Consider the following 19,756-nt stretch of genomic DNA (forward strand, 5'->3'; position numbering starts at 1 on the left):
AACGGTTGGGAGGTATAAACTGACAGGAAATGTATATATTTATTCATATATTATCATTATTATTAATATAATAAAATGATATGAAAGAAATCTAGCAAAGTCACGTGGACCAATTTTAAAAAATTATCAGCGTACACGTGATTCATGCTCTTTTGCCTTCACTTTTCACATGCATACTCTAAAGAATTGCAATATAAAAATATATTTTATAAACTATTTATAATTTCTATGTAATATACTCAAATATATCGATATAAATCGAATTAATAAAATAATTGTTTAAATAGATGATATATTATAATTATATTTTTATGTAAAAAATTCGACGGGTTTTTTTATTTTTTATTTTTGGTTTATTACTTAAAATGAAAAAAAAAGTCATAAAACGGACGGTGTCTAATGTCTCTGATCTATGCTATAATCATGTGACCGATGTCTGCCTGCGAAATGACAGCCACCCAATTATTAATTCTTAGTCTTTTAAAATATCAATTTAATTATTACATAATTACAATAACACCCTTCTTCTGAAACAAATCAACCATCTTCTAATAGAGGTGCTTATGAGCCGGGCCGGGCTTGGGCCGGGCCTGGCCCAGCCCGAAATATGGACCTAGAATTTTTCCCATGCCTGGCCCGGGAAAAAATTTATAAGCCCGGGCCCGGCCCGGCCTGTTTTTTTAAATAAATACCAAAATTTTATTTTAAAAATTAAAATAAAAATTTAAAAAAGTATTTTAAAAATATTTTAAAATTAAAAAAAATTTAAAAAGTATTTTAAAAAAATTTAAAATTTAAAAAATTTAATAAAAGTATTTTAAAATTAAAAAATAAAAAATAATAAAAATATTTATTATATTCAGGCCGGGCCCGGGCCAAAAAAGTTGTGCCCGAGGCCCGACCCGTTTTTTAATCGGGCCTCGATTTTTTACCCAAGCCCATATTTCGGGCGGGCCGTCGGGCAGGGCCGGGCCGCCCGGCCCATGAGCACCTCTATCTTCGAAGGTGAAGCTTGTAATTTTATCAAAAAATAATGGCAAATCCATTCCCGAGGTGTGATCGATTTCAGATCCTTTCCTCTTTCCACCTTAAAAATGCCACTCCACCTGCATCTTTTAGTAGCAATTAGAGTGAAATCGGGGCAAAACAAATGGTGAGCATGGCTGCCATCGGTGATTTGAGGTTGCCTTCTACAGCTTCGTTCAATGCTTCTTCAGTTTGTTCGAGCCGTAAGTCATCGGCTCCTCGGAGCTTGTCGTTCTCGGCGTCTGCTCTGTCCGGTGATAAACTTGTTTTCAAAATAGCCACTGGTTGTAGCCGAACGGAACGGACTGCTTCAATTGTTTCACCGAAAGCAGTTTCAGATTCCAAGAACTCGCAGACATGTCTTGACCCCGACGCTAGTCGAGTAAGTCTTAGCTTATCTCTCTGAATCTTTTGTCTGATCCGAAAGTGAGACTTTTTTCTTTTTTGTTGTTGTTGAAAATTGGAAATTTGATTGTTTTTGGCAGAGTGTTTTGGGGATTATTTTGGGAGGTGGAGCAGGGACAAGGCTATACCCACTAACAAAGAAGAGAGCTAAGCCGGCTGTTCCATTAGGAGCAAACTATAGGCTAATCGACATCCCTGTTAGCAATTGTTTGAACAGTAACATATCAAAAATCTACGTTCTGACTCAATTCAATTCTGCTTCTCTGAACCGCCACCTTTCCCGCGCTTATGCTAGCAACATGGGTGGCTACAAGAACGAAGGGTTCGTCGAGGTTCTTGCTGCTCAGCAGAGTCCTGAGAACCCGAACTGGTTCCAGGTTAGTTGCTACTGAAATGGGTTTTAAATTCTTTCTGGCTTTTTGGATTTTGATTTGTAAAATGATCTGTGTTTGATTATGCAGGGGACAGCGGATGCGGTGAGGCAGTATTTGTGGTTGTTTGAGGAGCATAATGTTTTGGAATTCTTGGTTCTTGCTGGGGACCATTTATATAGAATGGATTATGAAAGGTTTATTCAGGCGCACAGAGAGACTGATGCCGACATCACTGTAGCTGCATTGCCGATGGATGAAAAACGGGCTACTGCGTTTGGTTTAATGAAGATTGACGAAGAAGGACGAATCATCAAATTCGCTGAGAAACCAAAAGGCGACCAACTAAAAGCTATGCAGGTATCCTCCTTCAGTTGAGATTCAAACATGAAGTATTGAAGTTAGGAGCTGTTATTGTTTTTCTTCTAGTTCCAGTTCAAGGTCTAATTCTGGTTCTGATTTTGATGTTGTTGTTTTAGGTTGATACTACAATTTTAGGGCTTGATGATGAGAGAGCAAAAGAAATGCCTTTCATTGCTAGCATGGGCATATATGTTGTGAGTAAAGATGTGATGTTGAATCTTCTTCGAGACCAGTTTCCGGGAGCCAATGATTTTGGAAGTGAAATAATTCCAGGTGCTACTTCCATTGGGATGAGGGTAAGTATACTTTTCATAGATCCCTCCCTCTGAATGGCTTATGTGCAAAGTAAGGTAGTTTGTGTGTTTGCTTTTCAGTGTATGGTAACCAATCTTTTTTATCTTGTTTAAGATTGGCAATTGATATATATGGCATCTTATCTGGTACTTCTTTATTCACCAAGCCACTTCTGCAGCATTAGTAAGAATTTGAACAATCTTGAGATTGAATCCGGTCTTGTCTTGTTTCTAGCAATGAACAGTTTTGAACAATAAGATCATTGCCAAGATATACATTCATTTTGTGAGCAGTTTGAGTGAAATTGTACTCTCATTCATGGAGCATACCCTAGACTCTTACAGTAAGTTCATTATGTATGCTTGACCGAAGCTTCGGTGTTAGAATTTTTTGCATGACGGGGTCCATTTATCTTGTTACAATGATTTTTCTTCTAATCGCATAGAATTACTAATTTAGGAGGCCTAATTGCTTGTTAACCTATCCAGGTGCAAGCTTACCTGTATGATGGCTACTGGGAGGACATTGGTACGATTGAGGCATTTTATAACGCAAATCTGGGAATCACCAAAAAGCCAGTGCCAGATTTCAGGTATTTCTAGTTCATCAATGCATCCTCATTTGACTAGCTTGGTAATCTATTTAATTGCCTTAATGGTTTTGAACTTTCTGCCCAGCTTCTATGACCGTTCGTCTCCAATCTACACACAGCCTCGGTATTTGCCACCATCCAAAATGCTTGATGCTGATGTTACAGATAGTGTTATCGGTGAGGGTTGCGTTATTAAGGTGAGTTCCTTGGGGCTAGGTTGATAATCTGCTTGGGTTTTTTTCTAGTTGGAGATGGTTACTAAAGTTCACAGGCTAAATGGGAATTAGAGACTACTTTCAGTAGTTAATGGTCCGGATATTTTGGTTGATTGCAGAACTGTAAAATTCACCATTCTGTGGTTGGTCTTCGATCTTGCATCTCCGAGGGTGCAATCATAGAAGATACCTTACTGATGGGAGCAGATTATTATGAGGTAGCTTAACCTGGGAGTTAATATATATATATATATATATATACATTTTCAATCCGCGAGTCACCATGAGTAATCTGTATTTCCTCGATTGTCTCTCCAGACTGATGCAGACAGGAGGTTTTTGTCTGCAAAGGGCAGTGTTCCAATTGGTATAGGAAAGAATTCACATATCAAGAGAGCCATTATTGACAAGAATGCTCGAATTGGAGACAATGTGAAGGTAGGTCATGATTTTATCTTGTTAATTTCTTTTATGGTTTCAACAGAGTCTTGGAAAGAGAGATGAGTTTCACTGACCACTTGAGCCAAATTTGTGATGAAATTGTCGGTGGCAATAGTAAAAAAAAAAGAAGAAAAATACAAAGTTTTGCAGCAGTTATGATTGGAACTATTTGTTTAATGAATGTTTGGTATTTACAGATCATAAACAGTGAAAACGTGCAAGAAGCGGCAAGGGAAACCGATGGATATTTCATAAAGAGTGGGATTGTGACAGTAGTCAAGGATGCCTTGATTCCTAGTGGAACTGTAATCTGAGAAGATTGCATTATGATACAGCAAACCACCATTAGTGTTTCTAGATAGAGAAAGTAATGCAATAGCAATGTATATTTTGAGCTACTGCGGTATAATTATATTAATAAAATGAAATGGAGCCGATGATGGCCGGTAAACTATCAAAAGTCACTTTTGTTTAATACATATTTCATTTTAATCACATTTGTATAATTTAAAAATGGAAAACAAATGAGATAGAAAATGGAGGATAACAGATAAAGAAGTAGAAGAGAATGAAATAAAAAAGAAAAAAGAAAAAAAGTTAAAAGAATATAAAAAAATTAAATTGTTCAAAATGAAAAAATATGAGAATAAATTGTATTATTTAACCTAAAATTTTTATTTCAAAAGATGATTTAACGTGTCATATTAGTTTAGTGTTACACCGTTAATGATAATTAACGGTTCAATGAATAAAATGTTACAATACGTTAAAATAAATAATTAAAAATAATTTAAGTTAAATAGAAGTGAATATTTCAGTAAATAGACTGCAATTTAATGAATTCCAGGCTTTGGATGTTGGGTGTCTCTCGTACCCAAAATAACACCTGAATAAATTAAATTATATATTTGGATGTTATTTTGTGGAATTAATTACTATACTGTTTAAAAGCTACACAAATTTAAGAAAAATTCAATATCTTTTGCAAGTTTTTAACCAATTTATAAATTTTCATATTTGTATAATATAATAGTTATTTTTTCTCAATTATAATTCTATTAAATAATTGCTTTGTCTACAAATGATAAATTTATGAACTCAAGCGTTCGAATTAACAGTTATAAAAAATTATAAACTTTTTAATTAATTTATAAATATTTTATATTCATTTTTAGATACAATTGATTTAGGTTATTTAGACAACATAAATAAGATGTTTTGAGACTTGTTAAACTCTTTTTTCAAAGTTTGATTTTATAAAATTTTGAGATCTAATATGTTCTTAATATTTCTTTGTTCTTTAGTATCTGTATATCTTTTATTGAATTATAATTGTTTAAGTTTGTTGAATATTCAGCAAGATTTAATAAATTAGAATAATTAAATCTATAATTGTTTAATTCATTCTAATACTTGTTACAAACTGCAACATTGTGTATGTCGAAGTCCATGGTTTATGTGGTATAGATGTGTGATATAGCTTAAAGAAACCTCATTCAGGTGAATTTGTTGGTTAAATTAGATTTTTCTCATTCTTAGCTAAGTTAAACCTTGAACGTTAAGTTACAAGGTTATTGATTGGCAAGGGAAACAATTTCAAACAAGTTACCTCTTGATTATCAAATGGGTAAAATGAGATTGGGTGTTTAGCGTTGAGTCAGCAACTAAAACTAATTAATTAAAAGCATTGAAGATATTATTGCATCGATGATTGGATTTATGAATCAAATATGTAATAGGCCAATTTAGCCCGGGCCCAAACAGAAACCAAAAAAATAATAAAAATAAAAATTTACAAACCCAATTAAAAAGTCCAAAATACAACCTAACTTACAAGCCCAAACCCTGATAAGCCCCAAAACCTAAATTGTTTGCAGAAAAGATAGAAACCCTAGGGTTATTGCGCGTCGCCGCCTTCACTTTTGCCAAGGGCCACACCGAGGCTCGATGCCTCATCGCTAAAATCATCATTGCACGGCCAGGACACTGCAAAAAGAAAGAACAAGAACAGAACCAAGAACACGCAAAGAACAGTAGTAAAAACATTAAAAAATAGTGTAATGCATTCGGCTATAAAAGCCAAAAAAAAAAAAACTATGTACGATACACACGAAGCAATCAAAAAAAAATAACTTACAAAGAAAATTTTCAAAGGTGACTTCTTTATTTTTTTTTAGAAATAGGAAAAATGAAATTTTTTAAAACACTGTTTTATTTATATAGCCTTATAAAACGGCGTCTTTTGGGCTTAAGTTTTAGACGCCAAAACGGCGTCGTTTTGAAGCCGACCCGCCAACCCGACCCGACCCTAACAGGATTCGTGTGTTTTTTTTAAAAGAGGGTCTAATTGTTGGTTTAGTCCTTCCTCGTTTTTGCCACTTTTCAATTTTGTCCTGCTACTTATTATTCTTTTATTTTCACCCCTTTTGTTTTGTTTTTTGTGCGATTTAGTCCCTGGAACATTGTGGACCCGTTTAGGGGATGACACGTGTCCTGGGGCTTAGAATAATTACTCATTTGGTCCCTATCCTTTTTAGCACATTTTATTTTAGTCCTTTATTATGTTTTATTATTTTAATTTATTTATTTTATTATGGTTTGTACTTTTAATTTTGTTTAAATTATGATTCAGTCATTTATTTATTTAATTTCAACCATTTATAAAATTTATTTATTTATTCATTTATTTATTTATCCTTTATTATATTTAAAATTGATATTTTTTTTCCTTTTATTTGCACATTTGTTGCCCCCTTTCCTTTTTTTTTTTGTGATTTATGCTTTAAACTTTGCTTGAATCTCGATTTAATCCATATTTCGGTTAGCTTTGCTTCTTTATTACTACATCATTTATTTAGCATTTAAAATTTATATATTTTATTTTATTTTATCTTTGTTATTATCATTATTATTTTATTTATACATATTAGTACTATGGTAGTTATCACAACATAATTGTCGCTTAATTTTTGTTTTATTATCATTATAGATGCATATTAGTATAGCATTTCTTTGGTTTTATCTTCTTATTCTTCTTTATCTACTTATTTATTTATTCATTCGTTTATTTATCGTTTTAACATCATCATTTTATTATTTTATTTCACTCTCGCTCAATCACCATGTCATGTTCAAATATATCCACCCGTTTGCTAGGCCTAAACGTGTTAAAAATATATATATATATATATATATCATTTTTTTTTAAAAAGGGTCATATTCGTTCCACCTAACATGAAACATTTAAAACTAAGGTAATGTTCGTTATTTTTGAGATTCGAAGAGTCGTGCTCCTAATTTATGGGGTATGGCATCTTCTTAAAACTGAAATAACCGAATACCCTATTTAAAATAAAAAACAAAATTTAAGTAATGGTTAAATGGTGATTATTCTTGATTTCGAGAATTTGAGGCACCGTGTCCTAATTTACGGGGCATGATCTTCTCTTCTCGATTAACTTGAAATAAGGCATTTTCGTGAAAATTAATTTAGTTGAGCGATATTTTATCATGCAAAGAGGGATCGTATTTTAAATTTGCTTCGAATTTTCAATTTTTGACATCAAAACATTGAGTAACCAACTAGGTACCAATTTTGGGCGTTATAAGGGTGCTAATCCTTCATCGTACATAACCGGCTATCGAACCTACGTTCTTGGATTTCGTAGACTAAAAATTATCGTTTTAGGAAAATCTAATCTTTTATAAAGATGGTTAAAATTATTTGAGGTGACCCGATTACACCTAATAAAAAATATTGGTAGCGACTACATTTTAGTTCTTTGAAAAAATAAAAGTCAATTTCCAAAAAAGAGGTTTCGACAAAATAAAGATTTTATTGTTGGCTAAAGCTTTATTTGAATGATTTTTCCTCAACTTTTAATTATTGCTTTCTTTGACAAGTTTTTTTATTTTCTAAAACCCCCATTATGTTTATTTTTTTATTTTTATTTAAAAAATAAAGTTATTTTCAGACTCTATACTTATATACTAATTTATATTTTCAAGTAGATTTTTATTTTTATGTCTTGACAACCTAACCTAAAAGACATAAATAGCGTTAATCACTTTTGTTGTAGCAGCCCTTGTTTTTCCTTCTTGTAACACCCCTAATCACACGAGTAGTTGTGGCTGATGTTATTACAACATCTAGTTCCTGAGAATTTTCAAGAGCTAAGCCAGGTGTAGGATTGGACACAAGAGGATCAACAGAGCCATCCTTCAAATCCACATTATCAAAACGACCAATATTAGGTTCAACAATATTGGTCACAAAATTTTCAGCAGAATTATCAACAATTTCAGAAGTAGTTGAATCATGGGAAGTATCAAGCGGAACAATTAGGGGTGAACATTTGATTGAGTCGAGTCAAATTGAGTCAAAAAATTTTGAGTTAGTCGAGTTGACAAATCATATTTTAGCAACTGAACTTAATTTGAAATTTTTCCAAATCGAGTCAAAAAATTTCAAGCCAGGTCGAGTCGAGTTAGCGAATCCTATTATTTATACTCAATGTTGCTTTACATGGATTGATTATTTAACTAGATGAAGTATAATATTATTTAACTAGATAAACAATATAATGGTTTTGTCTTTTAACTTAATGGGTAAACATTTATCAAAACAACGTAGTTTAATGGTTTTGACTTTTAACTTTAAAAAAGGTGGTCATTTATCAAAATGATGTAATTTTACCTTTTCTTATTTAGATTTTCGGATAACTCGAATTGTGTAATTCATATTCGAGTTAAACTGAAAATTTTGATTTTTTTTATTCTAGTTGATCCGAATAACTCGGACTATTTAATTCAAATTTTGAATTTTTTATTAAGTTTTTCGAATCGAATCGAATCGGATTTTGCTCACCCTCTAGAAACAATATTAACTTGTTCGGTGACAACATCAATGAGAGAGTCCAAACCAACTTCAAAAACAGGGTCATTTTCTAAATGAGGTGGATGAGAAATCAATCGATCCATTTCTTATCGTCTTGGACATGGTTGTGTTGGAACATTTTCAAATATTTATAGTGTTCCAATAACTAGAAATGAAAGGGTATAATGTCTTTTGGTTATTGATCAAGAGTTATATCACTTGATTTTTGACAAGGAATTATAATTATACAAGTAATATTACTTGAATATTTATGAGATATCACCATAAACTTAGTTACCTAACATCATTTCTAAACAAACAACAACCAATAAACAATCAAATCACACAATAGATTAAGCACAAGAAATAGGGTTAAGAAAGCTTAATAATTTCTTGATGAATGTTTGAAAGAGAGGATTTAGGCAACAATGGAGGTTAGAAATACTATCGAGATCAAATTTTATGCTTTAAAAGAAAATGAAGTTGATATATATATTAAGAGCTTGAGATTAAAATGAAAATACAAGAGAGTTTTGATTACTAAATAGAAAATAAGACCAAGCTACAGTAAACTTAACTAACTAACTACCAACTTGACTAAAACCAGAAAAGTAACTAAAACCCTAGAGATAACTTGAAGAAGACAACTACAAAGCTAAAAAGATGAAAGAAAAATAAAGTAAAACAACCACCTTTCTTCTCAGCCAAAAGTGGTTTTTTATCTTATTACAACACAAGAAATTAGACCAAAATGCCCTTAAACGTCCAATTGATTGGAGTTGGTGTTGGATAAGAAATACTTCTATAGTCATGTTTTGTCTCGTCAGGCAGAGGTATTGTAATACCCCAAGCACTATCGCACTTGGAAGTCATGGGGGGTCTTGGGATTGCAATAACCATCCTTGGTATCGCGATATCACTGAAGTTTACCTCAATTGCTTTCACTTTAGCATTGTCATTGGTATCACAACCTCTATGGCTCAGTGTCGTGATACCCCTTTCTAAAGATGATTTCTTCACATTTGGGCCATTTCTGACTTCCTACACTAATTCAATTACATCGTTAGGTCCCCCATGACACGTTTGACCAATTTGGATCTCAAAAAGGGCATAAAACTCACAAAAACAATTTATTAGCAACAAAAACTAAAAATCAACAAAAGTAAAGAAAAGACAACTAGTTTGCTTGAAAATAAGCTCATTAAGCTCAATGGAGAGCCTAATTTGACATATCAAATTACAATAGATTAGTATGTGAGTGCTAGCACTATAAATAAATCCATTCTAAAATTAAAGTGCTAGGTACCCATAATGATAAGGGAAGGATGTGTAATGTACTCTTAATGGACCCATGACATAAATATGTTGGAGTGTTATAACTACAGGAACACTCTTGATGGGATCTACCATTGTGAGTGTGAAGTGTGGCTGCTTCTAGGAGCTCAAGGGCTTGGCTCTAACAACACTCATGAAAAGAGGACACAGACACATGGCCATAATAGTGTCCCTAGATACTATGCATTGATCGGTGTTGAAATCATTGAATGAGATGTGTTCAATTAATTAAATAGAATAGTTGGTTCAAAGATTAGTCTACCATGCAATTTCGATTAACTTTAACATGTTTTGACTAAGTGAAGGTTCAACCGTAAGACACATTCATTTATGCAAATTGATTTCCAGGATTATCAAAATCTAAAATATTTTAAAAACGAGGGAGATTGTAGAACATTTTCAAATTTTTATAGTGTTCTAATAACTATAAATGAAAGGGTGTAATGTCTTATGATTATTGATCAAGAGTTATATCACTTGATTTTTGACAAAGAATTATAATTATACAAATAATATTACTTGAATAGTTATGAGATATCAGTTGAATAATTATGTCTTTTTAAAGATGTGATTATTCAAAGACACCTATTAGAAGTTATGTCTTTAGGAAGAGACATGAGAGTTACTATAAATAGAAGTGGATTTCATTTTAAAGATGTACCAAAAATTCTCAAAAAGTTCTTTCTATTCTTCTTTCGTCTTTTACTATTATTAGATTGTTTTATAAAAAATTATTGCAGAAATTTTTATAGAAATTGATTTTCTTGTTATACTCTAATCAGTGCTTAGTGGACTATTACCGTCTGTGCAAAACGTAAATAGGCACCGGGTTTTATTGTATCCTCAAGATTCATTTGCTTGAAACTCATTTGCACACCGAGTATAGGTGGGGAAAAATAGAACCTTAAAGATAGTGGATTGATACACGTATTGAAATATTGTCCTATTGCTTCGTTTTTCTGTTTGAGTTTGTGTTTCGTTCATGTATTCAAGATTCACTGAAGTTTAACTTTATAGGTTTTACATCTTTCTATTTAATCAGGGTATTAAATACCTAAATTTCTAAGATTAAATCATTTTTGCTTTTCCCTCTCAATTTTTGGAAGGTAAAATATAAGGAAAATTTTCCCTCCAAAATTGAAATTTTCGAGCCATGAAACACCAAAACATAACCTTTAAGGTAAACTGACATCTAAGAGTGGCGTTTGGATCAAGTTTGAAACTCAACAAACAGTAACTGAGCTTCTTAAAGCTTTAAATGTGGCTAAATTAAGAGGTTTGGTGAAGAGTTCGACCAGTTGATGTTGAATAGACAAAATACTTGAATTCAACAATGACATTTTCAACAGGCTCTTGAATGAAATGGTGATGCAATTCCAAAGAGCACAACAACTACTGACATTAATGTATTCAACTTCAGTTGTTGATAAGGAAATTGAAGCTTGCTTCTTGCTATGCTATAAGGTACCAAGTTTGATCCCAAATAGAAGCATCCTCCATACGTGCTCCTTCTATCATCTACATTGCTTATTTACAATTCATGAAAATTAATTCTTCTACTGTTTATGGTTTCCCTTTTCATCTAAATGCTCTCTTTAAAACTGTAATGTGACTTACAACTACACCCAATACAAAAAATGAAAATAGAACTATTTGTAAGAAAGATAATTTTCCACAACAATATTAGTATAAAAAAGAAAAATAAATAGTTGTTTTTCTTTTTCACTATATGAATGGCTTTCGATAACTATTTGAGAAAAAAAAAAGAAAAACCAAAAGTTCCAGATTAAATTAATATCTAAAGCCTACAGCTCATGACCGGTCCTTTGATAATTTGGAAAATGAGATGAAAGCTTTTAAACTAGGCTTTATTTACAGTAATTTAGAGAATATATACATTTATGTGCGATGTACGGGTTATTTGTGTATATTTAAAATAATAATAATATTTGAAAAAAAAGTATATATTTACTTTAATCAATATTATTAAAACGTATCCTTACTTAAAATATATTTATACTTGTTCGGTTATAATTTACATTAATCTAATTCTACTCTATATTTATTTAAACTCGATTTATGATTGTATTATATTTGTATTCTAAAAGAATATAAAATAATTATTATTTTCTGCTAAAAATATTTTTCTAATATTACTTTCTTTTTACGTTTAATTCTATTTTTTTAAATTTATAATTTTGTAAGTTAAATTTGATATATAATCGTTTTAATTTTATTAGCTCAATATTTTAATAAAATTTTAAGAAAATTTATTTGGTACATTGTCAGAGAGCTTTTAGGATTAAGAGATTGACAAATGTTTATAGTAAAAATTTAAAATAAATATTTAAAAGAAAAGACGCATGACAATTTTTAAAGTTGATTGTGGAATAAAAAAGTAAACTACTCATGTATTAAATACTCATCCAATTTTAATAGGTTAGTATTTGGTATATTGACTGTGTGTGTTTTCAACTACATAAGCAAAATTAAAAATTGTTGTATGTCTCATTTCTTTTATATATATATATAGATATATATATTTAAGATTTTAGTGTACTCTATTAGACACTTGCCATTATCTCAACCCCGCATGTAGAGTTTAAAAATTTCAATGGCAGTGTACAAAATATTTTTTATTTTCAAAATATTAAGGATAATTATTTTATATACAAACAGTAGAGTTTTTACCTCCACAAATGAAGTTAATAGGTAGACAGTGTTATTAATTGATATTAAAATAATAATTAAAAAAAGATATAAATGAGACACATGATGGCCTCTTAACCTTAATTGTGAAGTTAGAAAATTTCGCCGCTAAGGAATCCAAGAGCACATGCAAAAGAGGCAAGCAAGGATCCCAACCCAAAAATTGGAAATTAACATTTCAAACCCTTTAAAAATTATTAAATTATAAATTTTTATATATGATAAAATTATATTTTGAAAAAAAAAATAATGTTTAGTCATTTTCAAATTTGGCCCATTCTAAAAAATTTTCTAGATTCACACCGTGTGTATCAAATAATTATCTATATATGAATTATAGTATTAACATTATTTAATATTTAAAATATTTTATAATCTTAAATATATTTTATTTTACTTCAACAAAGGAATTCATAAGGTTTTAAAACATTCATTCATTTGGTTGGTTGGTAATAATAAGAAGAACAATAAGCCTCAACTTTATCAAAAATTGGGCAAAAATAAAACTAATAAATAATTTTTAAGTTAGGTGGTCTTTACACATTAACTAATTAGTCGCTTATAGCTTTTAAAAAGGATAAAATAAAAGGGCAGATCTCAAATTTATACATGAATTTTGATTTGATAAATATATAAATGAATATTTTATTTTGATTCAACGGCGTATATTTAAAGAAATAAATGTATCAATTTTTTATATATTAGATAAATATAATTATTTTTATATACAATATTATGTAAATGCAAAATAGTTCTACATTGATAATTTATGTTAGTGATTTGTGAAAATTGAATCGAATGGAAATTTCATACATAAAATGAAAGTTTATATTATAATATTATACATTTGATCAAAGTTCATGTGCTATTTTGAGATTTATCTCAAAATAAAAATATATGTTGTGCGGAACTTCGGAAGCGTGTAAAAGAATAAGATTAATGTACTAAAAGATCACACTAAGTTCAATTCCCAGGAAAGAGAGGTGGATCACAAGGATCGCTTAAGTACCAGGTCTTTCCTAGCCAGAATATCTCTCAATTGTAATTTAATAGCACAATAAATCACTACAACCACACTCACAAAATATGCAGAATAATACCATAAAGAACACAAGAATTTTAACGAGGTTCAGCAAAATTTGCCTACGTCCTCTGGCACTACCAAATATATTTCACTCCAAAATACAAGTGAAAACTTACAAAGAGAGAGAGAACAACGCCTTCAGTAGAGAATGGCAAATATAGGATACAATGAATGAGAGATGGTTAGGCCTATTTATAATTGAGGTTCAGGGATCAACTTGTAAAGTTACTATACAATTAGGGACCAAATATTACAAATATCTCAGATTTCTTATGCCAATATTTTGATACTCATATCTTTGACTTTCCATAATATGGATGACTGCCAATAATATAATTTCGCACTTATTTGGTTGTTTTGCAGGGAGAAAAAAATGTTAGCAGAAGAAAGTTAAAAGAGAAAAAAGCTAAACTTGGAATTCTTGAAGCTAAAAATTGTAGACTGTCTTCGGTTGAATGGTGAAGAGTTTGATAGGTCATAGGAGAGGAAATTTGATTCAAACCATCGTACGTTTGAACGTTACTTGATTCACAAGTTAAAAAACTGCCATTACCCGAATCAAATTGAAGTATAATTTTTATTTAATTTATAAAATTTTAATTATGAAGTAAAAATAAATATTTTATATTTTAAGTAGTGAAAATAACGTAAAAATATTCTATATTTTTAAAAAAAGTATTATATAAGAGTTCTTGATTCTCTTTTATTTAATTGAAAAACTATATTTATGTACTAATATTTATGAAAAAACCTTTAAAACCACCAAAATATAAAACAAAAGTCATTTTATCAAAATAAAATTTAAAAATATAATATTTAAAATTAGCATGAAAAAGAAACGATAATTGAATTATCACAAATGATTTAAAAAATTCAAAAAGAAAAACTTGATCAATCTGAAATTAATTCAACCCTAAAACTTAATATTCCGGAATAACGACTTAACATCATATTTAAGGATTGAGCTTAACTAACTTCAAATTCAATGAGACTTAACATCACTATAGAAAAAACAAAACAGAAAAAAGGGAAGGCATTGGAGGGGGGAAGTCGTCCGTAGAGTGTTGAATGGGGGGTAAGGAAATGGCGAATAAATGTGTTTCATTTCCACTCCAATCATATAATAAGGTTTCGTCTTCTTGTATTCCTAAGTTTGATTCATTTTATTACAAACTGTAAACAATGAAGAGTCCTTACTATCATTATATCCTCTCTACTAATTTTATCATTGATGAGCTCATGGCCTCCTTTAGTTCAACCAAGAATTCCCCACTTCTCAGCTATCAAAGCTTTTTATAATCTATATATCCTTTGATTCCTTTCCCTTTCCTTTTTTTTTTTTTCATTTATTATATATGCATGCATGCAAAGTCGTTCCTCCTTAGCCTAATTTTCTTATACGTAGTATTATTGCTGGTGATTGAAACAAAGCATATAGAGTAGACCCATGGGTCGGGTCACCCGGCTTAGCTCAAAGGTTCATCTAAAAAGTGAGAGGGTTTGGATAAAAATATAAGCTCAAAAATTGGGCTTGGGTGCAAAAATAAGACCCGTTTAGAAAACGAGTCAGGCCTCGAGTGAGGCTTTTTTGGCCCCCGAGCCCAACTCGACCCGAATATGCAAAAAAAAAGGCTGCTATTTTTTTTAATTATTTTCTTGCTATTTTTTTACTGTTTTGTTGTTATATTTTTGTTGTTTTTCACTATTTTGCTATTTCATTATTCTATTGCTACTATTTTGTTGATATTGTATAACTCTTGTTTTATTGTTAATTTTGTTAATATTTTAGAGACTTTTGCTTGTTAAATTGCACCTATGTTAATGTTATTTAAATATAAATGTTTTTTAATTTATTTTTAATTTGTTGAGAAATATTTATTTTAACATTTTTAATATTTTTTGATGTATTATATTTTTAATATATATATAAATAATATAAAAAATAATTTAAACCTGAATTTTAACATTTTTATCCGAGCAACCTTAAGTAAAATTCTAAACCAATTTTTTAGGCTGAGCCCAGGCCTAACAAAATTTTAGTTGGCCGACCTATGGACATATCTTAAATGATGGTCCTATGATTTGATACAAAAATTATATTAACCTATTTACATAAATTAATGTTTGAAATAAAGTGCATGTTATTGGTTATAATTAATGGTTTGGATGATGTGTATTAATGACAGTCCGTCGAAGAATGGCCGCCCTATGCTCCAAAATCAAGTCCAGAGAGGGGACATGACCCGATTATTCATGTGCACAATTTTGATGAAGGCGATGATTTTTCAGCAATAGTTAGAACACTTGTAAATGTTAATTTTGAACGGTTGGATTAGTCATGTAATTAGTTTTGAATGGCTGGTACTACCATCTCCGCAACAGCTGACCCATCACAAATACTTTGTACACTTCCAATGTCCTATCGAGTAATCAGAGGCCATTCATAGATTCTAGGAAATGCTAAATTTCATATTTACTAAGTTCCTCAAAATATTACAACATTGTAGCAACTTTCTCCATAACCTAAGGCAAAAGAGGTTATCAAGTTTATAGAACAATTACCTCTACTTTTCAACATACCAACCACCAATCTGTTTTAGTGAGATAGTTGCACCAAAATGGACATATTAACATCTACAAACATCACCTTATTTCTTCAATGCAATCAGTACCCCCTTGTTACTTTTTGGGTCCTCTTTGGCCATAATCTTCTTCCATTTATCCTTAAGGTCAACAGGCAGACGATTTGTGCCGAAAACATTATGACCAAATTCCAAAATTTTCCTCCAGGGGATGTTTTTGTTCATTGTCAATGAAAATCTCTGCACTCCCTCCTGCCAACACAAACATATGGCAGTCAAGAAAAGAAACTGATGTAACAAAGATAATTCTTTGAGTTATGCTAGCATGTACATCCCAATTCAGTGTAGTCCCACGTAGGGCACAGCAAATCTAGTAAAGCACCTCTGAGTGACCATGTGCCTGTAAAGGCAAAAAAGGCCGAAGAGAGGCATGCCTCAACTGTTCAAGATATTCAATACCGATTCTCAACCATTGTTACAATACAGCAATATCATTTTGTTAGTCATCAGCGCTATTCAGAAAACTATACTTGTGTCTATGTGCCTGTCTGAAGCTGACAAGTTTAAAAAGTTCATTATTTAACGGGGTCTACATTGCGATCTTGAATTGAGGTGAGACATCCTATTTTACTAGGTTAGGGAAGGATGTAAGTGGGGAATCTTACAAAATATTAAACACATCATAGAAAATCTATCGGTTAGCCAAGCAGTAACTAAGATGATCAATGAAAGTTTATGCTTCAAATACAATGAAATAAAGGAAACAGGAATGTAGCATAAATCAAGCTGAATCGATCCGAAAAGTTAATATGTACATGCTAACAAATAAAGAATTTAAAAAAGGGATGTTTGTAGTGTTCATAACCATATACCTTCAGTATATCTTCCTCTTCAACTGTCCAATGTAGTCTTCTACGTTTTACATTACCCAATATTGGGGTCCTGCTGCAATTTAGATTGAAAAACAAGGTAATTTCAGTATAATGATAGTCAACAAAAAACCACAGCATGAACTACGATCTAGCAACAAATATACCATGCACAACATGGTTCCTTTTAGCATGTTACCTTAACCACAATGTAAAACCCCAAACAACTTACATTCGCTTGGTTAACTCTTGGCATTGAACAGAGTTTTTTGCTGCTGTAGCTTTTCCTTGTTGGTTTGTATTCTCATCCTTTGCACTGATACTTGGTTGGAAGGATGACTTCTTTGGTGAATCAACTTTCCGAGGTCTTGCCCTCTGAGCTGTATGTTTGATGCGCATTTGACGCACTAGAGGTGTCCCAGTATCCAAATCAGGTAATAGAAACTCAAAACTTTCAATTGTGGGAACCTTAGGTGTAGCATCTTCGGTTATTAGTGCCATAGCATTTCCCACTGCGTTTGGCAACATTGGCTCTTCCTTCCCACTCTTCCCTTGGTTGTCTTCCAGTACACCTGTAAGGTTAGAAGTCCCTTTAGTTGATAAACAAAGTGCATCATTCACAATTTCAAAATGGTTTGGGTGATATGGTGGTTTACACCAGGGATCCTCATCACCTCCATCATTTTCACTATCAGAAGTATTTTCTTCATCCTCCTCTTGTAGCACATGTCCATCCACAACATTGTTGTCAAACCCATGAGCTTTGGAGATATTTTCATCATCAGAATTTACCTTGCCTACAGACTCAACGCACATGTTTTGCTCCTGATTATAAAGTATTGTTTCATTAGCATCATTGTTCAGCCTATTTCCACACTTACCAGCTTTTTTTTCCTCTGCCATTGTTGATAGACTTGCCGCTTTCATGTTTTCTGCTCCAGTTTCCAGCTTCTCTTCATTTCCACCATCCCACTTGAAATGCATAAACTTTGACAATTCCCTCTTCGCCAACATGGCTCTCTTTCTCAATTCCTCGGTCCTTGCTACTTCTCGCTTGTACCAACAATAAGGACAGTAGAATTTACCAGTATCATCAAATTGAGGTTCAATATTCATGCACATCTTATGTATAGAAATTGAGCAGCCATTTTCACTGCAAACCAAGACCTGACCGCTTCTCCCATTGCAGCTGTAACCAAACTCTCCTCCTAACAAATCTGTTATCATACAGTTCACTCCTGCGGATTCATCCACCTTCTCAACAAAATTTTGAACTACAACATTATCATCCTTATCCTTCATATCAACATCATCAGGAATCACATCATTATCATAATGACCAGAAACGCCTCCGGCAGTGCCATCATCATCACCCTCCTCATCTTCATCTTCACCATCAAAGTCATCGTCTTTACCAACATCATCATTATTATTAACATTATCTTGATTAAAACCAGCATCCTCTGATAATCCGTTATCATTGCCATCTATATGATATTCTTCATTAGCTTCATCCTCATCCCCCTTATCAACATCATCAGGAATCACATCATTATCATAATGGCCAGAAATGCCTCCGCCACTGCCATCACCATCACCATCAGCCTCCTCCTCATCTTCATCATCAAATTCATCGTCCTTACCACCAACATCATCATCATTATTAACTTTATCTTGATTAAAACCGGCATCCTCTGATACTCCGGAATCATTGCCATTTATACGACATTCTTCATCCTGTACCAAAATGTTTTTTAAAAAATGCGGAAATAAGTCATATTATGCTGACATTTCGAAAACACGCAGATGACTTTCACTTTCACATCCACACTTTGACGGTACATAGAAAAAGACATCAACTCTTAGGCTTTACTTGGCAAGGTGAAAGAATTGAAACTTCCAAAAATTGAAAGCGGAGAAAAGTGGATGGACATAAATTATAGCGCTAAAGTTTATATAAATATTCGATCTTAAACAGGAGTATAACACAACAAATAATACGAACGCAATAAGAATACACAAATTCTCAGGCTCCAAAGGAAAATAAAAACTATTAAGTGAAGTAAAACAAGAAAAGAGATCTCGCAATTGTTTGCTTTGATGTTGTGGATTCCAGAGAAACAAACAGAAAGCATGAGAAAGAAAAAAGAGGAAAGAGAAAGGTACCTGATAGAGGAGTGGGAAGTTTGAAGGAGGTATGGGATCGATAGCTCTGCCCTTAACGGCACGAGATTTTGTTTTCATTTTTTTTTCTCAAAGTAAGGTTTTCTTCGGCTCACCGTTTGGTTTATTTTTAAGATTTTGAATCCTTAAAAGAAAAAGATGAATCGCTGATTCACTAGCGTATGGAAATTTTTCTAGGATTTTCACTTTTGAGTGGGAAAATTGGGGTCCGTTTGAGAGGGAAAATGAAAGCTGAGCCTCATTATATATGGCTCAATTTATGTACAAATTTCTCCAAGTCCAGCCCACATTTTTTTTGGACCGACTAAGCTTCTTTTTGTTTCTTTCTATAAACATTTGAATTTATTGAGTGAAGAAATATTATTTTTTAATGTGAAATATAACACATTAGCTTTAATTTTATAAAATTA

The 19,756-nt window shown here is 31.9% G+C and overlaps 2 protein-coding genes across 4 annotated transcripts; one reads left to right on the forward strand and one right to left on the reverse strand.

The window, feature by feature from the left end:
* The first annotated feature begins 1,061 nt into the window (after positions 1 to 1,061).
* On the forward strand, positions 1,062 to 4,167 carry LOC105803384 (glucose-1-phosphate adenylyltransferase small subunit, chloroplastic/amyloplastic). The gene is made up of 9 exons (XM_012635534.2): positions 1,062 to 1,408; positions 1,512 to 1,808; positions 1,893 to 2,162; positions 2,282 to 2,461; positions 2,948 to 3,051; positions 3,137 to 3,248; positions 3,386 to 3,484; positions 3,585 to 3,704; positions 3,905 to 4,167. Exons 1-9 carry the CDS (start codon positions 1,151 to 1,153, stop codon positions 4,019 to 4,021), a joined length of 1,557 nt encoding a protein of 518 aa, XP_012490988.1. The 5' UTR covers positions 1,062 to 1,150; the 3' UTR covers positions 4,022 to 4,167.
* Positions 4,168 to 16,159: 11,992 nt separating this feature from the next.
* Positions 16,160 to 19,545, reverse strand: LOC105803382 (uncharacterized). Of its 3 annotated transcripts, XM_052623186.1 has the most exons (6): positions 19,329 to 19,545; positions 18,044 to 18,899; positions 17,837 to 17,959; positions 17,395 to 17,734; positions 17,166 to 17,238; positions 16,160 to 16,545 (listed from the first exon to the last, which is right to left on the reverse strand). In XM_052623186.1, the coding sequence occupies exons 1-6, from the start codon at positions 19,404 to 19,406 to the stop codon at positions 16,360 to 16,362; spliced, it is 1,656 nt and encodes a 551-aa protein (XP_052479146.1). In that variant the 5' UTR covers positions 19,407 to 19,545; the 3' UTR covers positions 16,160 to 16,359. The 3 variants fall into 3 exon arrangements, with proteins under 3 accessions (XP_052479146.1, XP_012490985.2, XP_052479145.1); XM_012635531.2 differs by lacking the exon at positions 17,837 to 17,959; XM_052623185.1 differs by having other exon boundaries at positions 17,837 to 18,899.
* Positions 19,546 to 19,756: the final 211 nt, after the last annotated feature.

The sequence above is a fragment of the Gossypium raimondii genome, chromosome 11, assembly GCF_025698545.1.
Source record: "Gossypium raimondii isolate GPD5lz chromosome 11, ASM2569854v1, whole genome shotgun sequence".
In the NCBI taxonomy this organism is placed as follows: Eukaryota; Viridiplantae; Streptophyta; class Magnoliopsida; order Malvales; family Malvaceae; genus Gossypium; species Gossypium raimondii.